Below are 22773 nucleotides of genomic sequence, written 5' to 3' on the forward strand. Positions count from 1 at the left end.
TTAACAGAAAAAGAAAGAAGAAAATAATGCAAAAAACATTGCAACACGTCGCCGTCCACTGTAAGTGGGGAGGAAAAAGGCCCCAAGAAGACTTCGCGAGATGCGAGTCACTTGGTAAACAGGGGCCTTTGCAAGCAGCGCCCCTAACAATCACTTGACCATGGCCCAGATTTTCTCCCAGATCTTTCGCACTCGCTCCCTCCCTCTCTATTCCAATCTTCGAAATCTCGTGTGTCAATTTTTTGCGCATCACCGCCGCGCAATTACAATTCGCACCGTTCGCAAACTTTGCAAAATGTTCTGCTGGAACCGTTGGTGATTCGTTTCCATTGCCGATCGCGGTGGCCAGTGCAATTTACGATCAATTACTCATTAAATGCTTGAGTTTTTGTTTTGCTTGCCTGTTTCCCTTTCCATGGTGCATTTTTACTGCATTGTTGATGGTGCTGTTGCTTTGTACGTTCTGCAGCCGCGTGTCATTTTCCTTTCGGTGCGCGACTAATTTCCACGGCTTCACTCACAACCAATCTCAGCACATACAACCAGAAGGTTGGACACGAAGCATGTTGCACAACGGCTTTTATGATTCTCCAGCGTTGAACAGCATCGAAATGATGGCTGTGAAAATTGGGAATTGTTGCGAGTGCTATGGGCGGTGGTGGTGATGGTGGATTATTAGTTCGTCATAAAGCTACAAGATTGACAATAGTGGTCTGTTTGAATGAATGAGTTAATGATTCACTTTGCCAAGCCAATGGTTTGCAGAGTTTGAAACGAATATTCCTATCCAAAAAGGGCTACACAACTAGTTAACTATGCCAGATTACAGGGCTGTGCTACTTAATTTCAATGATCTCCTTTACTATAAAGAGTACTCCGAAATTTATGGCCTCAAAACCCAATTGAATTGTGACACTTAAGACGACGCTTTAAGAGACCTAAAACCAAAACCAAACCCATGCGGTCCTGACACCAATAAATTGCCTATTCTGGTTCAAGAACTGCACATATGCCGGAACTGGATGCGATACTGAACCCATAACGGTCCAGGAACCAATCATAAACCCATACCTACTTTGAAACCGATCATGAATCCATACTGGTCCTGAAACCAATCATGAACTCATACCAATTCTGGAACCAATATTGGACCCATCATGGTCCTGGAACCTATAATGGACCCATGCCGGTCCTGGAACCGATGATGGACCCATACCGGCCCTGGAACCAATCTTGAACACATATCGGTCCTGAAACCTACCATGGATCCATCCCAGTCCTGGAACCAATCATGGACCCATACTGATCCTGAAGTAGCTTCATATTTCATTCATTTCCGGGAACAATACCTAGAACTGTTCCTGATTCGGAACGATACAGGAGATTGGTTCGGGACTATACTTGCACCTAGACCATTACAGTTCCAGTTTCAGTCGACAAACCACACTCGATAGTAAATGTGCAGCCGTAGCAATAGTGTAGGAATTATCGTAGGAATAAGCGTATGAATTTTAACATAATTTGTATAGCGATAAAGCTTGTTGGTGAACTCTTTGGTACTTAAAATATTCAAACCATGGCGTTTTGCATTTAAATGCAGTTCATTTTTCAGTTGACCATTCAAGACTTCAAATAAAAAATGGAATTATGCTTTTGAATAATCCAAAAACGCTTTAATTATCAAGAATAACGCTAATTTCATTTTGCTTAGTACTGGCTCGTGTCCTCAATATTGAAGTGACGCCTGATTTATCGATTCTTTTTTTTCCTCAGTAGCGCTAAAACAAGTAATCCTAAAATAAAGCTTCCATACAATAACCATCCCTCTAGCAGCGAAGAATCTTCCCAGAATACTCCTTCCCAGCGCCATGCGCCACCGAACACGTTGCCATATGACACTGTTAGCACAGACAAAAAAAACACACAAGCACAGGCGAACGGATCGGCCTCTCCACTGTTACGAAGATTGAAATGGAGCAGATTAAATCCACCACTGCTCGGGTATTGAATAAAGAAGCCTCCACCCAGCTGCCCGTTCCCATCAGCGTTCTATTCTAACCCTTTCTCCCGCGTCTTCCCAAGAACCCATCGAGGTATACCCCCGTTTTTATACACTGCACATCCTTGCCGAACCACTCCTACTCCCGCTGCCCTGCCACTACACTGCTCTGACCCAATGACCCAGTTTAGATCTAGTGGTAGGAAATTTATTTTCAGCCGGGTCCTGTGGCGATATTAGCTTCGATGAAAGTGATATGAGAAGTACACAGTACACCCTTACCCATACATCCCGCTTCTCATCACCTCTCTCTCTCTCTCGTTTCTTGATTGAATGCATGCCCACGTGGGCATACAGATACACACACACAGAGCAGCTGCATCAGCTCTTCTTCAGCGTGCATTTTTGCCTACCGAGTTGGGATGCAATCGAAACAAAAGTGAAAAAAGCATCAAAAGTGAAAGCATTACATCGTTCTATGGGGAAAATGGGTGGGTTAAAAAAAAGCTGTTAGATGCAGCACAAAAGCCACTGTCACTGGCTAAATGAGTCAGAAGAATGGAAGGGAGAGGGAGTAGGTTCTGCTCATCATCAGGCCCATCTTATTTTCATCTACACCCCTGCCGTGCCAATCTCAGGACCTCTCCGTCAACTTTTCTGCAACTTTTCACACCTCATCCTACGGTTTTGGCAAAGCGTTTTAAATGATGCTGTCGATGCACAAGATGAGATGAAGACAGGACGATGATCACACTGATGATGATGATAATGATGGAAGGATGTGGCTATTTACACGCTGCTTGTTTCGTTCGGCTACTTTTTGCTGTTGTTGTTTTGTTTTATGCTGAAACATAATATCCTAAACAAGAGCTCCAATCTTCCCCACCCCTCACTTGTATCCTACGGTTAGCGAGGAAGAAATATCTTCAGGCCGGGATGACACAAACACAAAAGCAAAATTTGCTACACTTTCTATGGGAAGAACATCAGCGCGCCTGCCGGAGAGCCTGTGCTACTTTCTCATCTTTTGTAAAACGGGAAGCCAAAGGACCTCAAAAATTCTACCAAGAGGGGCTCTGCTATATGAGGAGCCGAAGTGGGAGCCACCCTTCTCCCCTGTTTTGTTGAAAGTGGGCCACAGGCAACCAAACTACTGTATGCTAAGCTGCTCAAAGGAGATGCAGAGAGTGGAGTGAGTAAAATGGCATAGAAACGCTAGAGGGAAGTAAAAAAAAAAAACGGGAAAAGTAGAACGCACTTCGCTACTTCATTACGCAATGTAGGCCTCCTCAAATTGGAGCAGGTGGGTAAAGGTTTGCGCCCAAGGAATCCTTTTACAATAAGTGGAGTGTTCTAGTTATTGCTGTTCGGGTAGGGTCCCTCCCCCCATCGGATGGCCTCATTCTTTTAATTTGACCGTATTCCAGACTGTTTACTTGACTATGCATGTATGAAAAATGGCAACGTTTTGGGCATTAATGCAGTGCATGACATAGTATAGCTTCAGGTGCGTATTCATTATTAATGTCCTTATAATTGAGGTCTGGACTTTATTTTCCCATTTTTTGTTGTATGAAAATATAAATAATTTGAATGACAGTTTTACAACATTTTGTAACCCTTTCTTGAGTTTGGATCTACGCAAAAATGTGTTTTTGTTTACTTGTTTTGCATAAAACGTGAGAGAGAGAGAGAGACCTCTCTAGAAACGTCACTGCTTACATCCTGTTTACAGCGCGGCACGCAGACTTCAAAAACAATACTTTGGCCATTCGCCTCTGATCGCACATGAGTAACCATTTTCGGGGAGCTCCATAGCCGCTCGGCGACCAAATGAATCATCAATCGTTCTCCCCTCAATAGCAGCGCTAATGGTGGAGAGCGAGAGATAGAGACAGGTGGCAGGAGCGATAATTCTACCGGCTCGAGAACAACAGCACACGAGAACTGGTTCGTACCGGAACACAGCGAACGAACGTGAGACCGCCGTATTTACCACCGTGTAGGGCTGGTAAACAAACCACTCTGCAACAGCCCTTCCTGCCCTTAGTCTCGGACAGTCGTCTTAGTGTCCAGGGTTCGATTTAATCGGCTACCTAAAACGGTGCAAAGCGAGGGACAATGCCATGCTGGAGCAGTCCTTCCGAAAACGCTACTCGGGACGGCCCGGTCGAACTGTCGATCGGCGACCTTCGACTGTCGGTCGGCCAAGAGAGACGATGTAATGTGCATGTAATTATGGTGTCGGAGATTTCCAGTACCACCGTAAGCCGCAGCTTTGGCGAACGATCGGGCCAGACTTAAATCCGATCGTATTTCTCGATCATTCCACACACCCCGCAGTACGGCCCGAGTACGCGCGCCTGCCTTTGTGCGTTCTAATTTTAGCACTTTGGAAAGAGATTTACGAAACTGTGCGACAAAAACAGCAAGCAACAACAAAAAAAGGAACACTGAATCACTTCTTTTCGGTTTTGAAAAAGACCATTTTTGGCAGCAGAAAACGCAAACGCACTAAATGATGGGGTGCATTGCAAAACAGATGATGAAGATTCAGAGATGGAGTTGCTGCTTCGTCTCTCTCTTGGGGACGCACGCTTTGCGATCGCGCAAACGCGTGCCATGTAAAGCGCCACAGACCGAACGCGCATAAATCACCAAATCAGACGAATGTGGTTTTGATTTACGGATCTCTGTGGCCACCTCTGTCTTTCATGCTCGAGAACCCCAAACGATGGGAGACTGCAGGGATCCAGCACTGTCTGGGTGATCATTTTGCGTTGGCATTTATTACACCGAGTTTTTGCAGCAACAGTTCTTCCCCAGCATATGCGTAAAGATTTGTTTGTTTTTCTTTCAAACTTTCAAACGCCTAACATCCACCGAAAATGGTTTAATTTTAGTCGACTTTGCCCGCGAGACTTGCAACACCGGCCAAAAGACGCGCGGAGATGCGCCCCAAGCTTCCTTTGCCTTCCACGTTTGCGCCACCCAGCAAAGCAGCGGGTGCTCTCGAGCCCGTGCTCCAATAACGCAACACAACGCGCTCCGAAAGAAGGTAAAAAATAAATAAATAAATATATATTGGTACTAAGAAGAGAAAAGAAACCCCGCCAAGCGGGGCCAATGGCGGTGGTGGTGGTGAAATCGTGCAACCTTGACACGGATTTTCGTTGCCGCTGTGTGACGAGGCGTTCCACAACCGAAAGGGAAAGCTCTGGCAAGGAAAGGACGCAACAACGACGCAACCATCGCGCTAGCGCACACTCGTTGAGAGATTCAAGCGTCTTTACGCATCTTCGCGCGCTTCAAAAAGGTCCAGACACAATGCACGCTGTCTCAAATCGACGGTGTGGGGAGGTTTTGAAGTTTGTGTCTGTGTGTGGTGGATTGATTGCACACCAAACCCGCGCGGACCACAGTTGATAAAGCAACGAAAAACAAAATTAAACTAGTTACAGAATATGCACCACCAACAGCAGCAGCTATTGAGATTGGGGAGGGATGGGGGACTGGACGATGAATTATTAATCAGCCATAAATTAAGTCCACCGTTTGGGGGCCAGAGTCTGGGGTGCGATTGGATTTCGTTGGTTGGGTGGATAGGACCTGTCGTTAAAAAGATCTGTGTAGATCGATTTGGTTGAAAGGATCACACATTTCTATGGTTGCGCTATTGCATTGACAAACCGTTCAACCGGTATTAGGTCTTCGATACATGCTACAGTGACTCACACAATTTATGGAATACCTGTGTGGGATTTGTACAACAAGAAAACTTGTTTCATTTTTCATCAAATTTTATCCATTTCGTGAGCCTGAAAAACTTGGAATATATTGGTCAATATACTAGCAAAAACCGGCGTGCCTTCAAATTAATTCGCCACTGTACATCTGAAGCATACATAACATACGAAAAAAGCATGTTAGATGAATAAAAAGTATCATTAATTTTGATTCATTTACATTGGAATACCACTTTTCCCCTATTTGTCCTAATTGTTCATTTAATAAATTCCTCGTCGTTTGGTGCCGTGACCAGGATACAATACATCCTTTACGCTGCTAGCCGCGTTGCTATGTATACGACATACAGCTTTTTATTCACAGTCTTGTCAGAGTAAGGAGATTTACAACACATGTAAATCATGAGAACCATAGTTGCTTACAATCATCGCAAAATATGTAAACCAAAACCATAGTTCCTTCAAAAAAGCTAGCCTGCAAAGCAATTCCGAATTCAGGTTAAGTTCAAACGACCAATCAATCTAGTCCACACTCAACAGGAGGGCGGTCGATTTTTTATTCTCCTTTTTCTAAAAAGCCCCAAAAGCCATACTACAGAACGTCTTCCCTAGCAACCGGAAGAAGCGTGCAGGAAAGAGACACTTACAAAGGGCGCACGGGAAAGGAAAGAATGAGAGCAGGCGAAGTACGAAGCTGAAATTAGGTTAAATACCTTCAATCGATTCAATTACATAATGTAGAACACGCAAGCGTGCACATATCTGCGTACAAAAACACACACATACACACGGGACACACACACGGGGCGCATTCCAGCATGAGGGTGATGGTGGATGGATTTAACTATCTACCCTTCCCGTCACAGCACGCTTGCAATGTAAAATACTTTCGCAGTAACGGGTTCGGTAGACGGGGGGCCTTTATTTTTAAATCTAATCCACTTCCTCGGCACCAAAGACCCAGGCCAGGCCCGGTGCCGAATGTGTGTGCGAGCCGGAATCGGCTCCCACCTGACAAACCACCGTGCGAAAACCCCGCGTGCGAAACACGTTCTCTGGCCCGGCTTTATTCGTGCTCACGCGAGTACATTTACGCGATGCTGATGGTGCAAGCACGATGCAAGAAATGCATTTTCCGACCGTCCGGTTCTACCGTTCCACCTCACCCCGCGCGGCAGCAATTCATTCTCTAATTCCTTCCCTTTGCTACCTCCTTTTTAGACACCGATCTAGCACTATGGAATAAACCGTGCCGAGTGAGCCGGTTCGATCATTGCGGAAAGCGAACCCAATTGCAGGGGTCGCTTAAAAGGGTTCGCGAGAGGAAGTGTTTCTTCGCCCGGTTTTACCGATGAAAAGTGAAACTTTTGCCCCAGCACAACACATTCTTGCTGGTTCTCGCTGTTTCTCTTTATTTCGAGAGCGAGAGAAACACACTTAGAGGGGGCTTTGCGCCAACGCTCTATTGCACTTGTAACGCATTTTTAGCGTTCGCCGATTGGCAATCATCGAATGCAAACGGTTGTTCGATATTTCCTTCAACCGGAATGGCACGCCCGAGCAGGGGAAGGGAGTGGGTTTGTGTGGAATTTGGAAGCATTCTGACGGAGGTAACGAAACACCAAACGCACACACACACATGGTACTAAACACGCTGTTAATGATGAGCCGACCGATGTTACGCTAAACGGTTGCAGTGTCTCGGTTGTCGGTAGTGGATCGCTTCTTCGCTCTCTGTAATGGTCTGTCCCTAACCATGGTTTGTCCGAAAGGGCAGCAGCTAGCCCGGCACCGGATTGGCAATTGGTTTCGGGTACGAATTTATGCCCCTCTCCTCCATCCGCTTGTCAACGTACGTACGGAGATGTACGTGTACAGTGTGCAGACAGACACACATCCAACAAGTTATCTTCACCGCCATGGAAACAGAACTCGAAATGAGGGCTCATTAGAGAGCGCACTCCATGGTGATGTGAGGGTTTTTTTTATTATGGCAACGTACACTAAGCTGTACACTAACGACTCCTCCGAAGGGTGCAAAGGGTGCTGTTGGCAGTTTTTGGGTACTTTTGGAACATGTGTGTGTGTTTTTTTTATTTGGGGGGAACTCTCTCATGTAATCCTCGTCACATGTGGTGTGTGTTACCGTTCAACTCTTGATTGACCTACATCTCTTAATGAACTGCCATGTGGAAACTATGAGTATTTTGTTATTTGAAGTAGAAATGATTGGAGTATTGTTGAGATCTTAGTAATAATGTACCGTTGAAATGCCATTTTTCTAAATAAAATCTCTTTCGCAACCTATCGGTCCTGTGGGACTGACATCACAATTAGGGAAGGATTGCACTATTTAGTAGCAATTACAAAAACATACCTAATGCAGAGGAACGAATCAAGACATCAGTCTCGTTTATCACGCAAAATCTGACGTAATTCGTGAAAGTCGATTAGTTTTAGGATAAAAATGCGTATGATGAATCAAGTTATCTAAAATTTTACATATCTTAATACTTCAATTTACAAATTATTCCGAAATCTACTGAAAACAAGTGAAGAAATGAAAAGGAATTTTGTGAGTGTTAAAACCGGGTCTGGCTTGGATTTGATCGCATGACCTGTGGTGCATTAGGTTGGCCTCTTGATGATTGCGCTATAGCAGCGGCAGAGAATGTTGAAGTAAAATCAGTACTACATCGTTTCCGATACTTCGAACATTGCATCATTGGCTACATTCTTGCATCGTGCCCAGAATTTCGGAAATAATTTACATACCAACGGACACGCTCGGACACTAAAACAGGTTGAACCTTTCCGATCTTAGATTGATCATAACTCCCCTCTCGATCACACACCTACTTTGTGCCTACTGTGTCTTTCTGTTCCATGCCTAACCATTGTAACCATTTGTAGTAGAGATTTCTGCAACTCCCACCCAAACGTACGACGGACTAAACCGTGGTAAGTGCAAAACAAAACACCAAACCCCAACCTACAACACGCAAGCAACAATTTACAGCGCAAAAAGTAATAAACATACAACCCTCCAACAAACCCCCCTCCCCCTTCAGAGCTGCCGGACAACATTGTGTCCATCTCGGCACAGCGTGGCACGGGGGCCCAACCCCTTTCCGTTCCCTATTGCTTGCTTGCTTGCTGTGTGATGGTGGTGTGGCACTGCATAAGTGGCACCATTCTTTTACTCAGGTTCTGCAAAAGCCAGAGTGCGTGTACAGTGCAAGCAAAAAAAACTACCCCCCTGACACACTCACACATGCCTCATTGAACGTATTCGCACACATGGAAACGCATAAGAAACAGCACGGGGTGGTGGTGGTGGTCTGGCAAGACACACGCGATTGGAAGGGGAGCTCGCTGCTGCCATTTGAAAATTCATTTTTCTTGCGAGATGGCCCCGCGTCGCTTTTTTTTGACGACGTTATTTTTGAGTCCACACTAATGGACCGACTGACCGACCAACCCTCTTTTCATCCCCAGCGTGTCCACACGTGTGCGTAAGTGTGCGTTTTGCCATTTTTTTTGTTTGTTTCGTTGGTTTATTGTGCGTTGGGGTCCGCTTTTATTCATTCAACTTTCGGTGCACACAGCATGGTTCGGCTCAGCTTCACAAGTAGGTCACCGACGGAAATTGAGAGTGAGCTTGTGAGAGGTGATTTGTTTTAGCTGCTCTTGTACATGTGTGTGTGGGTACATTTTTTTGTTTGCTGGTTCTTCTCGCAACATGATGTCCCCCCGTTTTTGCTACAACGCAAAAAGTTGTTGCCAGCTTTGTAAGTGCAAAATGTTTTACGATCAACCATACACACTTTCGTTTTTTTCTGTTTTGCTATCCGTAAATACAATCCCGCCCCCTGCACCACTTACCTTCAAATCCTTGAAGAATATCGTATTTCGCGCCCAATCGACCTGGGAGAACAGATTTTGGTCTAATACTTTGCACATCAGCTCGAACAGGTCGACCTCGCACTGATTGTAGGACTGGCTCTGGAGCAGCGAGAACAGCGACGTCTGCCATTCGCGATCGTCGATCGACTGGACGAACTCGCGGATCATCGGCGATACCCTGGAGATGGTGAATTTCACGGGCCGGGAAAGCGTAATTTTGCGGGCATCAGGTGGTGTCCAGTGTGTTGGTGTGGGTGTGTGTGTGTGAATTGTTTGAAGAACGAAAGTGCCATGTTACACAATATTTTTGTTTGTCGCACGATCGTGTTGTGTTTTTGTGCAGTGTTTGGGGGAACGATTCCAGATTGCGGGAGATTGCGGGAACAGGATGAAACAGGACGTTCAACAAGAATTACAGAGAAACAGAGAAAGAGAGAGAAAAAAACTATTAATTAATGCTGCTCGTGGTAATAGTTATGTGTTAGTGTTACATATCACAAGTTAAATTATCCAAAACCAATTTCAATTAAACATAAATATATACATAACAGAAGTGGAAAAGGACTGTTTTTTTACAAATTAAAATAGATTAAAAAGTTAAAATAATAGAATAGTATTTACAAAACAGTAAGAACATATAAATTAGAAAATAAGATTAAAATCATTGGAACACATTGATGAATTAGCAGTTTAACAAATGAAGTAAGAAAAATATGCAAAAGTACATGAAAGCTGCTTTAGAAACATTTTAGAAAACTTGAACAGTTCATCTGCTCTGTTCTTCCAATCAAAAACTGTATACCAATCCATCAAATACATGAACACTTGTTGCAACTGTGGGATAGTATTTTCTTGGCACATTTGCTTTTGCAATCTCTAAAAACATAAAGGAACCATAACGGTTAGTGACAGAATCATCCTGTGACAAGACACACAGTGGGTTGGATAAGGGAAGCATAAAACAAAGCAAGCAAAAAGACACTAGCCTTAGGGTGTCGGCCGGGTTGCCGGAGTCGGCCGTGCTGGTGGGATTCGAGTCGAAGCTGAACGCCTTCGGGCTGAGCGAGTGGGGCGAGGCGGTCGTCGAGTTGGCGCTCATCCACAGCTTCGAGTCGGACAGTGGGTTCTGGATGTTGGTGGCGCTGTTCGAGTTGGAGCTGCCGGTGCCGGCACCGGACCCATTGCTGCCACCACCGTTGCCGCCGCCACCGCCGCCGCCGCCACCACCACCACCACCGTTGCCGCCGACTCCGGTGCTGCTGAGCGATATCGTCGTCTGCGGATTAACCTGGCCGAGTGCGATCGCGATCGGGCTCGGCGAGCTATCCGGCGATGACGTGAGCGATGAGACCTGCGGAGCAGAAGAAAGGAGCAATGCGTTAATGTACAGCCATCATCCTGACCTAGGTTGGCACACCTACTGATCGCCTACTTACCTGCGGTATCTGGATTTCCTGCTTGATGTGCATGCTCGAGTACGGCTGGTGGTAATCGAGACCCTGCAATTGGGGCGAAACGCCGTCCGAACCGAGCGTACCGATGCCGACGCCGCCGCCGATCGAGCCACGCAGCGCCTGGAGGGCGAGCTGCCGCTGGCGCATGATCTGCAGCTTCCGCGCCCGGTCCCGCTTGTACATGGGCCCGAACTTGTTTCGGCCGCCGCGCATCCTGTCGGCTCGCACGGCTGCCAGTGCCCGGGAAGAGAGGGAGAGAGAGAGAAAGAAAGGGGGGAAAAAGATTGTAGAAATGTTATTAATAAAACCAATATGGATGAAATGGGTTCTAGAATGTACGTGGTATGGGGATGCGTTAGAAGTGTGGCAGTTCCTCAGTATGAACCGTAGAAAATGCCCCAATGCTGCTCCACAGCACAAGAAACACATTTGTTGTGCGAAGTAGGTCAAACGAGGACTGGGGAGAGCACAAAAAAGAATGGCAAAACTAATTCTAACGGGATGTTTGGCATAAGGGAAAGATGATATCTGTTTTTTTTTTTGTCTTTTTGCAACAATCCCTTCATTCCTGGAAATCCAGCCTTAGTCCCTTTTGGGCATTCTGCAATTTTTTATGTTTTGTTTTTAAGCGCAACTTCTGCCAAAAAGATCACAATCTTCTTTCCCTAAACATCGCTTGCTTCAAACATCGTTTTAACTTCGAACGGTAGAAAACGGGAAGAACAGAAATCGAAAAAAAACGTTGACGGGGTGCATCACCCCCCCCCCCCCCGATTCTTTGTAACCGTTACCTTCCGGGAAGAATGTGCTCGCGCTGTTGCAGTGAGCGGGGACAACGCCCTGCGCTTAGACGCTTGCGAGATGCAACAAATGGCCATTGTTTACGGAGAAGGATCTTTCAACCTCCCTCCCTGTCTTCCTCAACCAACTGAGGGATTGCCGAGCTGCCCAGTTTTTGTAAAGTTCTTCCCCACACACACCCAAGGGGGTTATTAAATCTTTTCCGTAGGGATCCGTTTTTCTTTTACAACATGATTTGATATTTTTTGTAGAATGCCTACCTCCGTTCTCACGATCGAGCGCGGGATGCAGTTTTGGCTTCTTCTTTTTCTTTTTTCGGTGGGGCCGACATATTTTACCCCCAAAAGATAGCCGCCAGACGGACGCCAAGGACCGTTATTAGACAAGATCATATCTAACTGTGTGTCTGTTAGACGATCCCTTAAAATTGAAAATATAAAAATACATATCCTTCTGAGCTAAAACACACTTCAGAAAGTAGTTTCGATAATCGTTTCACTCAAAACGCTCGTTGTCCATTCGATTGCGCAACGGGTCGCCCCAACTGGCAGGTGATGTTGTCACAGTTTCGTGGCAGCCGTTCCGCGACAGCACGCCACTTTCGCTCGCGATTAACGCGATCGTGGTGCCATTTTAATGATACCAGTACCAGCGCACAAAAAGAAGAATGATCCCTCCAAAAAAAGGAGTAAGAAGACAAATTTATACACACTGACGACCTATTAATCGACTTCCCGGTTTGTCGCATTTTTTGTTGTTTCCGGAATCATCCATATGATCCCCTGGGGCCTGTGGTTGTTTTACGTTACTTTTCATCATTTCGTATGAGGTGTGTGTGTGTGTGTGTGTGTGTGTGTGTGTGTGTGTGTGTGTGTGTGTGTGTGTGTGTGTGTGTGTGTGTGTGTGTGTGTGTGTGTGTGTGTGTGTGTGTGTGTGTGTGTGTGTGCTTAAAAAAGGAAAAATAATTTCGAAGCTGCCAATTAGCCATCATCAAAGCGGCTTGTTATGATAACATTCGCACAAACGGTCTTCGGTGCATTCTGCTCTTCACTTCCCACAAAAGAACGGTTCGCTTCCGGACGCCGAACCATTGGCTTCGGTGCGGAATGTGGACACTGTGCCATAGCAAAACAGTCCTCTAGCAAACAATTACGGTGCTTTTAACCGTTATACTTGCGTTTAAAAATTGTTTAATGTTTTATTTTTTTCCAAACACACTATTTTACGCATGGACCCGCAAAGGGTTCGTTGTTTGTTGCTTTTTGTGATAGAGTTTTTACTTTTTCTACAATGCCAAATCGAAACCGTTATAAAACTGTCTCTATTTTGCCGAACGTTTTCTTCCCTTTCCTTGTCTATTGTTTTATCTGCAAAAGGTTAAACACATACACAAGCAGCTAACGACACAGTGCTCACCAGCGACGCTTAAACAATAAAGGTGACTGTGTCAGCGTATTTATTTTGAGAAGGTTTTTTTTTTGCTTTTTTTTTTGGTAGCTTCTTGCAATGTTTCCACACTTTGCTATTCATTTAATCAACGGAAGAGACAAGCCGTAGACGTAGTTTAAATTCCTTCACAGCAAACATGAGGACCGTTCGGGTTGTTGTGGGTTAACAGAGAAAGGGAAAGTAAGAGGAAAAGTCGTCAAGAAATGGTGCTGACACACTGCTGGGCTGCAGGTTGTGTTCCGTTATAAACGTATTGCTCCTTGGTGACCCAGTTTTGCTGACAAATGCTTAAGGCAAACAATTAGGCAGTTTACCGCAGACTGACATGCTCCGATGTTAATTTCGATCATCAGTTTTGCTTATTAATTTAAACATTAATAACGACCCATGTAAAACCATTCCTTATTTTATGATTGTTTACGACTTTCCGACGAACCTATTTCTACAAACCTATTTTTACATGCAAATAAAATCTTGCAAATATAATTTTAATTATTTCCTTGCTGCCTGTGTTTTGTAGCTTGTCAACCGCGTTTCTTTAGTTTAACGGTTTGCTCACCATTGACTCGCTGCAACAGAAAACGATCCCTATAATTGCTCGTCCCAAAAAAGTGATGCACACTTTCCCCCCCAAAAAAACGGGAAGAATTACGGCACGTTGCTCGGTTTACTTCTGACAGCGACCCCCGCTTCCTTTTGTTTTTTTCCCGCCTCCATGACACATCCTTTACAAATGCACATGCAGACATGCACTTTTCGTTGGCTGACCCAGATGTGCGCCGAACCGGCACGTTCGTGTGCGCCCGCTAACGGGGCTTTTGCAATCATTAAACTTTATGCTTCGAAAATAGCTCCAAATTGGAAAACCGAACCAAAAAACCGAAACACGGAGCAACACGGAATGACTGATGTCTGTGTGTGTGTATGTCTGTGTCAGGGATGGATGATCTTTTTATGTTGTCTCCCGCACTCACGGAAAAACAAAAAACACGATCCCTGTCGAGTGTTTGTGTGCGGGTGGTTACCGGGCTGGAACCGAGCACTGGGCCGGGTCCGACTTGTTGCACGTGCACTTTGCTTGCTACCACCCAAAAAAGGGGGCAAAAAAAACACATAAAGTGCGAATTGTCGCGGTGTTGATGCCGGCACGAGGACACGATATGCTCGGGATATGTTGATGAGTTTTTGAAAGGATGGAACGCGATGCGAAAAGGGGGGAGGAAAGAGTTCTGTGTTTTACGCCTCAGGTTCTTCTCATGCGCCGTTTTGGTTGAGCGCGTGCTAATTTGGACGCTCCCTCTCCCAATTTGCTGTGGCTGTGATGGCTGGAGGCATCCCTTCATCCAAGCCGTAGGCTTGACAGTGCTGCGACGGCACAGGAAATGAACGCAAAATGAGAAATGCGGAGAAAGTCAGCCAGCCAGCCAGTCAGCCAGACGTGCGAAGGCTATTTTTGCCATCATCCTCCCTTTTGGGCCTTTTTCCAAGGGAGAGATGAGATGCATAATTGAGTGATGGAAGACTGGGAGGGGAAGGAGGCTTTCCGGTTGATGTTCCATTTATTTTTGTTTCATTTCGGGTGAAACTGCACCAAAAATTGCACAAGCTGCAGGCATTATCTGGTGTGTTGCATGTGCAGTTCTTATGCAACGAAGCACAACATAAAACGGAACGAACGAACGGAGGTGCCACGGTGGGTTTTGGTCATAATAGAACACACACACACGCGCGCACTGGCTGGTGCATTGCGTCGTAAAAAACAACAACAGCATGCCAATGGGAAATAAATTACACGCCGGCGCCTAAGTAAGTAACGCTGGATGAATGTATGGAGAGTGAAAACGATGTTACGAATCTCCAGATTTGCACCCGTCCCGTAATGTCCCGCTGGTCAAAATCTCGCCGTTTCGTCAGTTTTGAACGCGCTACGCGTCATCGGCAACTGTGTTTTGACTGCAAGTCGTCGAGAGCTGCAATCACAACGCTTTTTGCCTTCCCAAACGCGCGCGAACGACCGTGTTATTGTTTATGATACGGAGACGACGTGTACAACATGCTCCACGGGAGGAAAGGGAAAGGAGCATAAAAAAGGCACGACTTGAATTAAATATGACCCACGCCCGGCAGTAAACAATGACCACAGCGAGCAGTGGTCCAAACACGCCTGCAATTGTATGTTCTCAGCCCTGTCTTAGAGCCCTGCCATAATCTGGAGCTTAACCTAGCCGACTTCACATTAGGCTTGCCGTATGTTGCCGTAATACACACACACACAGGCACACATACGCACACGCCGAGTAATTGAATTAGAACCCCCTAGAGCGCTGGGTCTTGGGCAGTCATCGCGTACGGCGTCGCGGCGTGACCCACAATCGAGAGACACAACCACAAACTACTCCGCCAGAGTTGTCCACCCCGATTGCATGGTGTGATGGTGGTTGTTTCCCAAGTGGTGAGATTCTTTTGTTGTGGCTTTTGCGGAGATTGGGTCGGTAGGTGACTTGGTGGTTTATTAAAGTGACGAAGAAATCACAACAGTGCGAACACACAATGTACGGTCTCAAAAATGGCTGGCAAGAAATTGAGCCAGCCAAAACGCGCCCGGTTCGGGGAGGGGGAGAGTAGTGCAGCAAATTGATTTGCAAGCGAATGAATTGTCTCGAAATGGACAGGGAGAAAATGGTAATGGATGTGTGTGAGTGTGTTGCACCGGGTCATACTAATCGAAACTAAGCGGCACTTGCGTCTCGTTTGGCCGACTGCTCTAATGCACAAAGTTCATTAAAGGGCGCCAGTCGAACGGCTTTCAGAGTTTATTATGAAACTGATACATAAATATTGACACCCGAGCGTGGCACAAAATGGAACATGTCGCGTTGTGCTATTACCATTAAACCAAGTAATGGAAATGCATAAATTGGATGCATTTTTCCCGCCAGCCAATTCAATGCAATGCAATAATTTCTAAATTTCAGTTTGTAAATAAAATTAAAAACTAAAAAACCGCCCGATCGTGCACAACCCATACGATCGCTAAAATAGATCGCAAGGTCAAAGCCAAAGCTGCATCCACTGCAGCTGCATAACGGCAAATTCACAACGCGCCCCCCGCGGGACCGACCGAGCGCTGCTGCATAATAGTGCTGGCGGTGGAATTTTCACTTTCATTACCATCCTCCGGCCGCCGGCAAAGCAACGCGGCGAGAAGAGCCGAAGCAAATAGAGAGAAAGAAAACTATTGCCCCCCTCCCTCCCCCCATTCCTATTCCACTCCACCCCTTCTCGATGCTCCTCCACCACACCACTGTGCATACGAATTGGCATAGAGAAAAGCGAACACCGGGCGAAAAGGAAAACTAACGATGATTAATAGTTAACTCTATTACTTCATACCCCGCGTTCCCCGCGTTCGGGGAAGTACGCCAATGTCACGATAGAAAAAAAACCAGGGAGAGACGCGACTGGCGGTATTCACTTCCCTTTCTCTTCCTCTCCACCAGTTCGCGTCACGATTTTCCGCGTCTACGGAGGCAATCCCGCCCCTCGACGCCGGGAGACGATGGGGGGGGGGGGGGACGCACTGGGACTATTACCAGCGTCGGTAATAGAAGAGAGAAATTGCGCGGTCGGCCCTCGGGCCCCCCGGGCACACTGGGCACATATCTGGGCCAATGTCAAGGCGGCGCACTGGCACGGTTTGTCGGTGGCGGCGTGCGCCAACATCTGGAGATGTGTCTTGGGAGTTTTTTGTTGTTGTTTCTTTCTTTTCCTTCTTCTTTTCTCGAGCCGACCTTAGAGATGCTGGAAGACGGGATGCTGCAGCCTTCAACGCACCACCCACGGGGTGGTAATGTAATTAGGGTGTTATTTATTTTGTACGCCACTATGGCCGGGGCTGCGTTATTAGGTTTCTATAAAGCGGTTTTGGCTGCTGGCTAGGAAGGAGTTTTCCGGGTATTGTACACCGAACGGAGCTGCCGTTTGGCTTTGTGTGGCGGCGTTTGCCGTTGTGAAGGATTCTTCCCGTCGGTACGGTGACGCAGAAGATCGTTGATTAAATAATAATTTTGTTTCTGTTGTATGTGTGCATTTCTATTGAATTGTTGAATGCGTAAAAAAGCATTAAAATAGTAAAACAATGAGAGGAAAGGATTGAGTAAGTACCCTAGAAAGTGTTATCAGACAAAATAGAGAGAAATATTCTCTAATTAATTTTTTTTTTAAATCATTCAGTTGACACATGTAGCCTTATTACTTTTCCATTAACAAGTAATGAACTAAATAAATGTTGAATTAGAACTAATTATTATTCAACAAATGAATCTAAATTTGATTGTAGAAAACTCCCATCCAATTCCACTCAAACGGGGCTCGAACTCATGACTAAACGTATACAAACCCAAGCACTTGACGCGACACTATGAGATCGTTCCAACAGATTGAGGTTTGTAGCAGCATATAAACAACATGGCAAGGGATTAACCTATTCTGTTCCACAGCGTTACAGTTTGCATCAAAGCTTGTGACAAATCTGTAGCTTCGATATGAAAAGCAACCAGCAATTAAAAACGAATAACGATACTACTTTAAACCCATGAAAAAAAACCTCTATTACAAATCAGTTAAGTGGGCAAGTCTATCGATTTCAGATGTGTTTGCTTTCCACTCTGCGTGGATACCGATTGCTCAACACACATGTTGTGAATTCACTTTTCATTCCACCACATAATGGGATCGGTCCGTCCGCAGCATCTTAAACATGCGCGGCCAACCAGTTTCGCCCTTTCTCGCCCTGCTCACTATCTTGGTGGCTCTACACTCCCTCTCTTTCTCTCGCTCTGGTTCCTTCTCCAGTTCGCTCTTTCTTTCCCTCTCCTGCCAGCAAACGAGCGGCTTATGTTTCGCAATTCTCGGCGACAACGTCACACGGGCTGCACCCTGCGGCTACTGGGGCATGTAGTGTGTGCCGAGCTGACACAAACCAACAGCGTACACACGACGCTTAGCAATGCAAACTGTCGATGCGAGTACGGGGCAGCATGCGATCGGTTGGGGGCGAAAAAGAGCACTCCACTCATTGCTTGCAGCGTCCCGGTTGACTCAGACCGACAACTTTTCCGACCTTCTTGCAGTGGTTGAGTTCCTGGAGGAAACGACGCTCCAGCCAGCGTTTGACCACCATTCAATGTCATCCAGTTGCACTTGCACCGCACTCGGTGGTGGTAATTTGAGAGGAAAAAGCGAAACGTTAGAAATGCAACAGGGGTTTCGTGTTGGTAGCTTTGTGAGAATGTTGTTTTGGATTTTCGGTTTGTTATGCTTAACCTATTAGTAAATTAGGATTTTTTTAACTAATCAATGCTAGCAATACACATTATTTCACAACCTACGCATTATAAAATCGACGCATATATTTGTTTTTCTCCCCCTCCCCAGACAGTGTTACGAAAATTCGAAACGTTCCGTGGCTGGAAACGCGATCGCTATAAGCGAAGCTTCTAATGAACGCCACACGCTACTAGCCGTGGGTCCGAATTTGGGTCAAGGTGGCTGAAATCAATACCGTCTCCTCTTGGGTTGTCGCTGTTTTTCCCCTCTTGTTTTATTCACAATTTGTGTCTACTTTTTGTTGTTGTTGTTGCGTGGTATCATTTGTTTGCTTTGCAGTGCCGGGGTGCCGTGCTCTCTATCCCCGTGCGCCATGGTTGTAGCACATTTCTTCTTACACCTATTCACCCTCGCCTCTTGCCCCGCTCGGACTGTTCCATTCACGACACTGTCATTATTATCGGCATGACATTTTCGAGACCCACCGAGTAGCGCGAAGCTTCCGAAGATGGTGGCGGTGGGTCACGCAAGGCGTCGGTGAGTCGTGTGTTTGTGCTTGGCACTGAAAACTGAGCCGCGGTTGTGTAGGGACACACAGTTTGACGTAGTTTCTGTTAGAATTGAGTTTTTTTTTATGTAAGTGTCTTCATATTTTCCTTCATTGTTTGGCAATTCTTGAGCAACATATTTCGTGGAAAACAAAATTATTCCCAAAAGTACAGCAAAGAAAGAAAATGTGAGCAAACATCTCACGATCGGGAGCAATAAAAGAAACCACAAAAGCAGCCAGCAGGCAAACTGTCGAAACACCGATGATCTTCAGTTGGCAAATCATTCCATCTTGCACATCCAATTCTGCTATTTGGCAACCTTTCTTAATGACGCCTGGCGGTTGTTTTAGAACCTTTTTTTTTGTTTTTGCATCTCCATCGCCATACTTCATCTCAATTGCCAATCTCGAATCCGCTGGCTTTCGTTAGCATTGCGTCAAGCTGCGACTCCGGCTAATTTGGAGATGGTTGGCGAGTCGTGCGTGAATAATTTCTTCACCACCAGTGGGCCAATGCCACGGAAAAAACTTGAGCCCCGGGGTACGCTGGCCCACACCATTCAATTTCCCAATTGGTCGATCAAACATCGAATTATGGATGTGATCGATCGAACGCTCGAGCCGCTGCGATCAGCTGTGTAATGATGATGAGCTTTCGAGGTGAGATGAGAAACGTCCAAATTAATTTGGCCTCACCGTGGCTTGCTGTCAGTAGCACAACCCGAAAACGAACACCGATTGAGCAAAAGATCGATCAAGCGAGAAGATCGTTCGAGGTGTGGAGCAGCAGCAAAACATGGCGCGAGTGGAAACCTCAAAGTCAAACAAAACGTTCAGCTCTTATGTAATCGGATGAATTTGTTGGTAGCTAGCACACACACACACACGTGAGCGGACACACATTCACTCTCACCCGTAAGCCCGTTCCGACAATTTCGCGCCCTTCCAAAATGACAGCCGCGCGTTGTCGTTCGGTTCGCTAATGTCATTAGCAAATGACATACACACCACCACCGCACCGGTACGTGACCGATGTCGATTACGATGGCACCGTTTACTGAATCAACAAACATCGGCACAAATGTGGGGCACCATCCGGGCACATCGTACCTCACACCTGGAATGCGTTCTGCTTTTCGGGCCTGTTCGTTGATTAATACAATTGAAATGGTGTAAATAATCGAGCCCCCCTGGTACAACCGTTTGCTGAAAAGTCGAACATTTTACGAAAGTAAAGCTACACTCTCCTACACGACGTGCGAAGGAAGATCTTCATCGACAACCAACACTCCCCCTCCCCACAGGTCGGTTGATGACAGGCCGCTAAGTGAGAGAGTACGAGAAAACAGCAAACAAGTATGCAACACGGCACACATAATTGCAAAACTGCAATCCATCAGCGAGCAAACAGCAGCAGCACACGCGTTTAAAACTTTATGGATCTTCCTCTCGCCTAGATGAGACTGTGTGTGTGACGGTGTGTTTGAAGCTTCGCCGCAAATAGCTCCGCCGAAGTGCATTGTGCAATGGGCGCTTCTTCGCACTCGTTTGTGAAGTTTCTGAAGCCCCGCACGGTACACCGTCGCCGGACGACACTGTGGTGCGTTTTTTAATGAGCATCAAACACTTTCCGAGAGGAGGGAAGTGCACCGGCAGTTCCGCGTCTGGTGCAGCCCCCTCCGTCTATCGGGTTTTGCCAATACGCATCGCGGCGGGTAAAATATTGTATAATATATGTAAGATCGGTGAAAGATCGGTAATGGCATCAAGGGGTTTGACGACTGCTTGCTGATGCTGCCAATATTGCTGGTTGCTCAACTAGGGTTGTGCACACACACAAACACACACACAACCACACATATTTCACACCTCAGCGAGTGTCGCTAATGCGTTTCGTTTGTCGTGGAGTGAAGATCGAACAGCAATGGAAGAAGATGTACTATTGAGAGTGAACTCAAATGTTAAACAGGGCACTGTGGTAGCTTAAGAAAATGTTTTCGTACGTAAGGCCTCATGCAACATGTGGTTAATTGGATCTTCACACGTGGGTGAAAAACCAAAAGAAGTTTAAGTCGCTTATAGCTATGAAATCGATTTTACCAACAACATGTTTGAAAAAGATGGCAAAAGTATGTGTTTATGGAACAAAAACTATCCTAGAACGTTTATTTTTACTTTTGTGTCAAAATATTGCACAGACAATTACAATGAGCACCATTTTGTACATTTCTATCAGGGTCATGGAGAAGCCCGGTAGTTTGTAGAAAATACTTTCTCAATACAGGGTTTATCTCATAGCTGTGGGATACTTTCTTGACTCTTTCTAATGTGAAATTAACTTTATAAGATGAGAATTGGACTCCATAGCATCCTATTTAGACAGACACATTGGAAATTGGAAATTCGATTGAAAATTCCCATTGGAAATTCCTAATGGAATGGAATCAGTTTGGCACACAAGGGCTTAGATTATTTAGTGGAGCGACGATTCAACAACCACAAAGCCCTTAAAACCCGCTAAACATGATATCAAAATCATCTGTTTATCACCTCTTGTCTCTTGCCCTTTGTTTACTTGTCACCTAACTCTGATACCCGTAAATGATCCATGGAAAATTACTACTCACGAAGAACGAAAAAAAAAAACAAAATCACACGCAAAAAAACAACGACAATAACATCGAAGCCCCTAGATCCCCCCCCCCCTCCTTTCTGAAGCATTTGTTCACAAGCTTGAAACAACAACACAAAAACACGCGAATAAACAAGCCGGCTCCACGATGGCGCGCGGTGGCCCACCCAATAAGAACCAAAAGAAGAAGGGGAAAAACACCCCTCCCGAGAGGGTGAAGCAGGAAAGCGGTGCAAAAACTGGCACAATCGCTAATCTTATAACCCTAATAACGCTACGCAATGTAAACAAAAATCAAACCCCAGTACACACACACACACAGAACCATACGCACAGGAGGGGACGAAAAACGGGGCCAAATCACGGCGCGTACATGAATGGCAACTGTTGCTACTACTACTACTACCACTAACTACTATTACACGCGTACACGGTTTGCTCTAGATTTGGGACTCACGCGGCTTGCTGGTTGGTTCTCACGCCCTCTCTCTGGGTGGGGGAGGGGAGAAAACGGCCTTAACCAAGCATAGATTCTAAGCGTAAACACAGCAACGCCTTCTAGACCGTTCTAAGCGCTGCGCGTTCTAAGCGGTTCACAGGGCGCTACGAGATGTGCAAAAGAAGAATAATGTGCATCTATTGAACAGTCGCCACAGTGGGACACCACAGTGGTTGTGACCTAAATTGTGCACCTTTTTAGTGGGGTGGTGACAAACGGGCCGTTTCCCCTATCGTTGCCGTAGTGCAATACACCCAACACTAATTAGCCCGACAGCGCTCAGCTGTTCCATTTAATGCCTTTGCTCCTCCCCATTACTGCCCAGGGGTTGCCTTTTATTTTCAGATTTTCGACGCGACGCAAAAATTGTAATAAAACACTGGCGGCCCCAAAACAAAAAAAACACGAA

General features: G+C 45.9%; 2 protein-coding genes across 21 annotated transcripts in view; both read right to left on the reverse strand.

Moving 5' to 3' along the window:
• Window positions 1-22773, reverse strand: part of LOC120898562 — a 242014-nt gene that overhangs the window by 88609 nt on the left and 130632 nt on the right. The window lies entirely within an intron of this gene.
• Window positions 1-22773, reverse strand: part of LOC120898558 (nuclear hormone receptor FTZ-F1) — a 121856-nt gene that overhangs the window by 4916 nt on the left and 94167 nt on the right. For all 17 annotated transcript variants that reach the window (XM_040304575.1, XM_040304567.1, XM_040304569.1 and 14 more), the window contains 3 exons: window positions 11088-11335; window positions 10638-11002; window positions 9631-9829 (listed from right to left, as the gene is read on the reverse strand). In XM_040304575.1, coding sequence (XP_040160509.1) covers window positions 9631-9829; window positions 10638-11002; window positions 11088-11335 — 812 coding nt within the window. The remainder of the gene's footprint in view (window positions 1-9630; window positions 9830-10637; window positions 11003-11087; window positions 11336-22773) is intronic.

The sequence above is a fragment of the Anopheles arabiensis genome, chromosome 2 (assembly GCF_016920715.1).
Source record: "Anopheles arabiensis isolate DONGOLA chromosome 2, AaraD3, whole genome shotgun sequence".
In the NCBI taxonomy this organism is placed as follows: Eukaryota; Metazoa; Arthropoda; class Insecta; order Diptera; family Culicidae; genus Anopheles; species Anopheles arabiensis.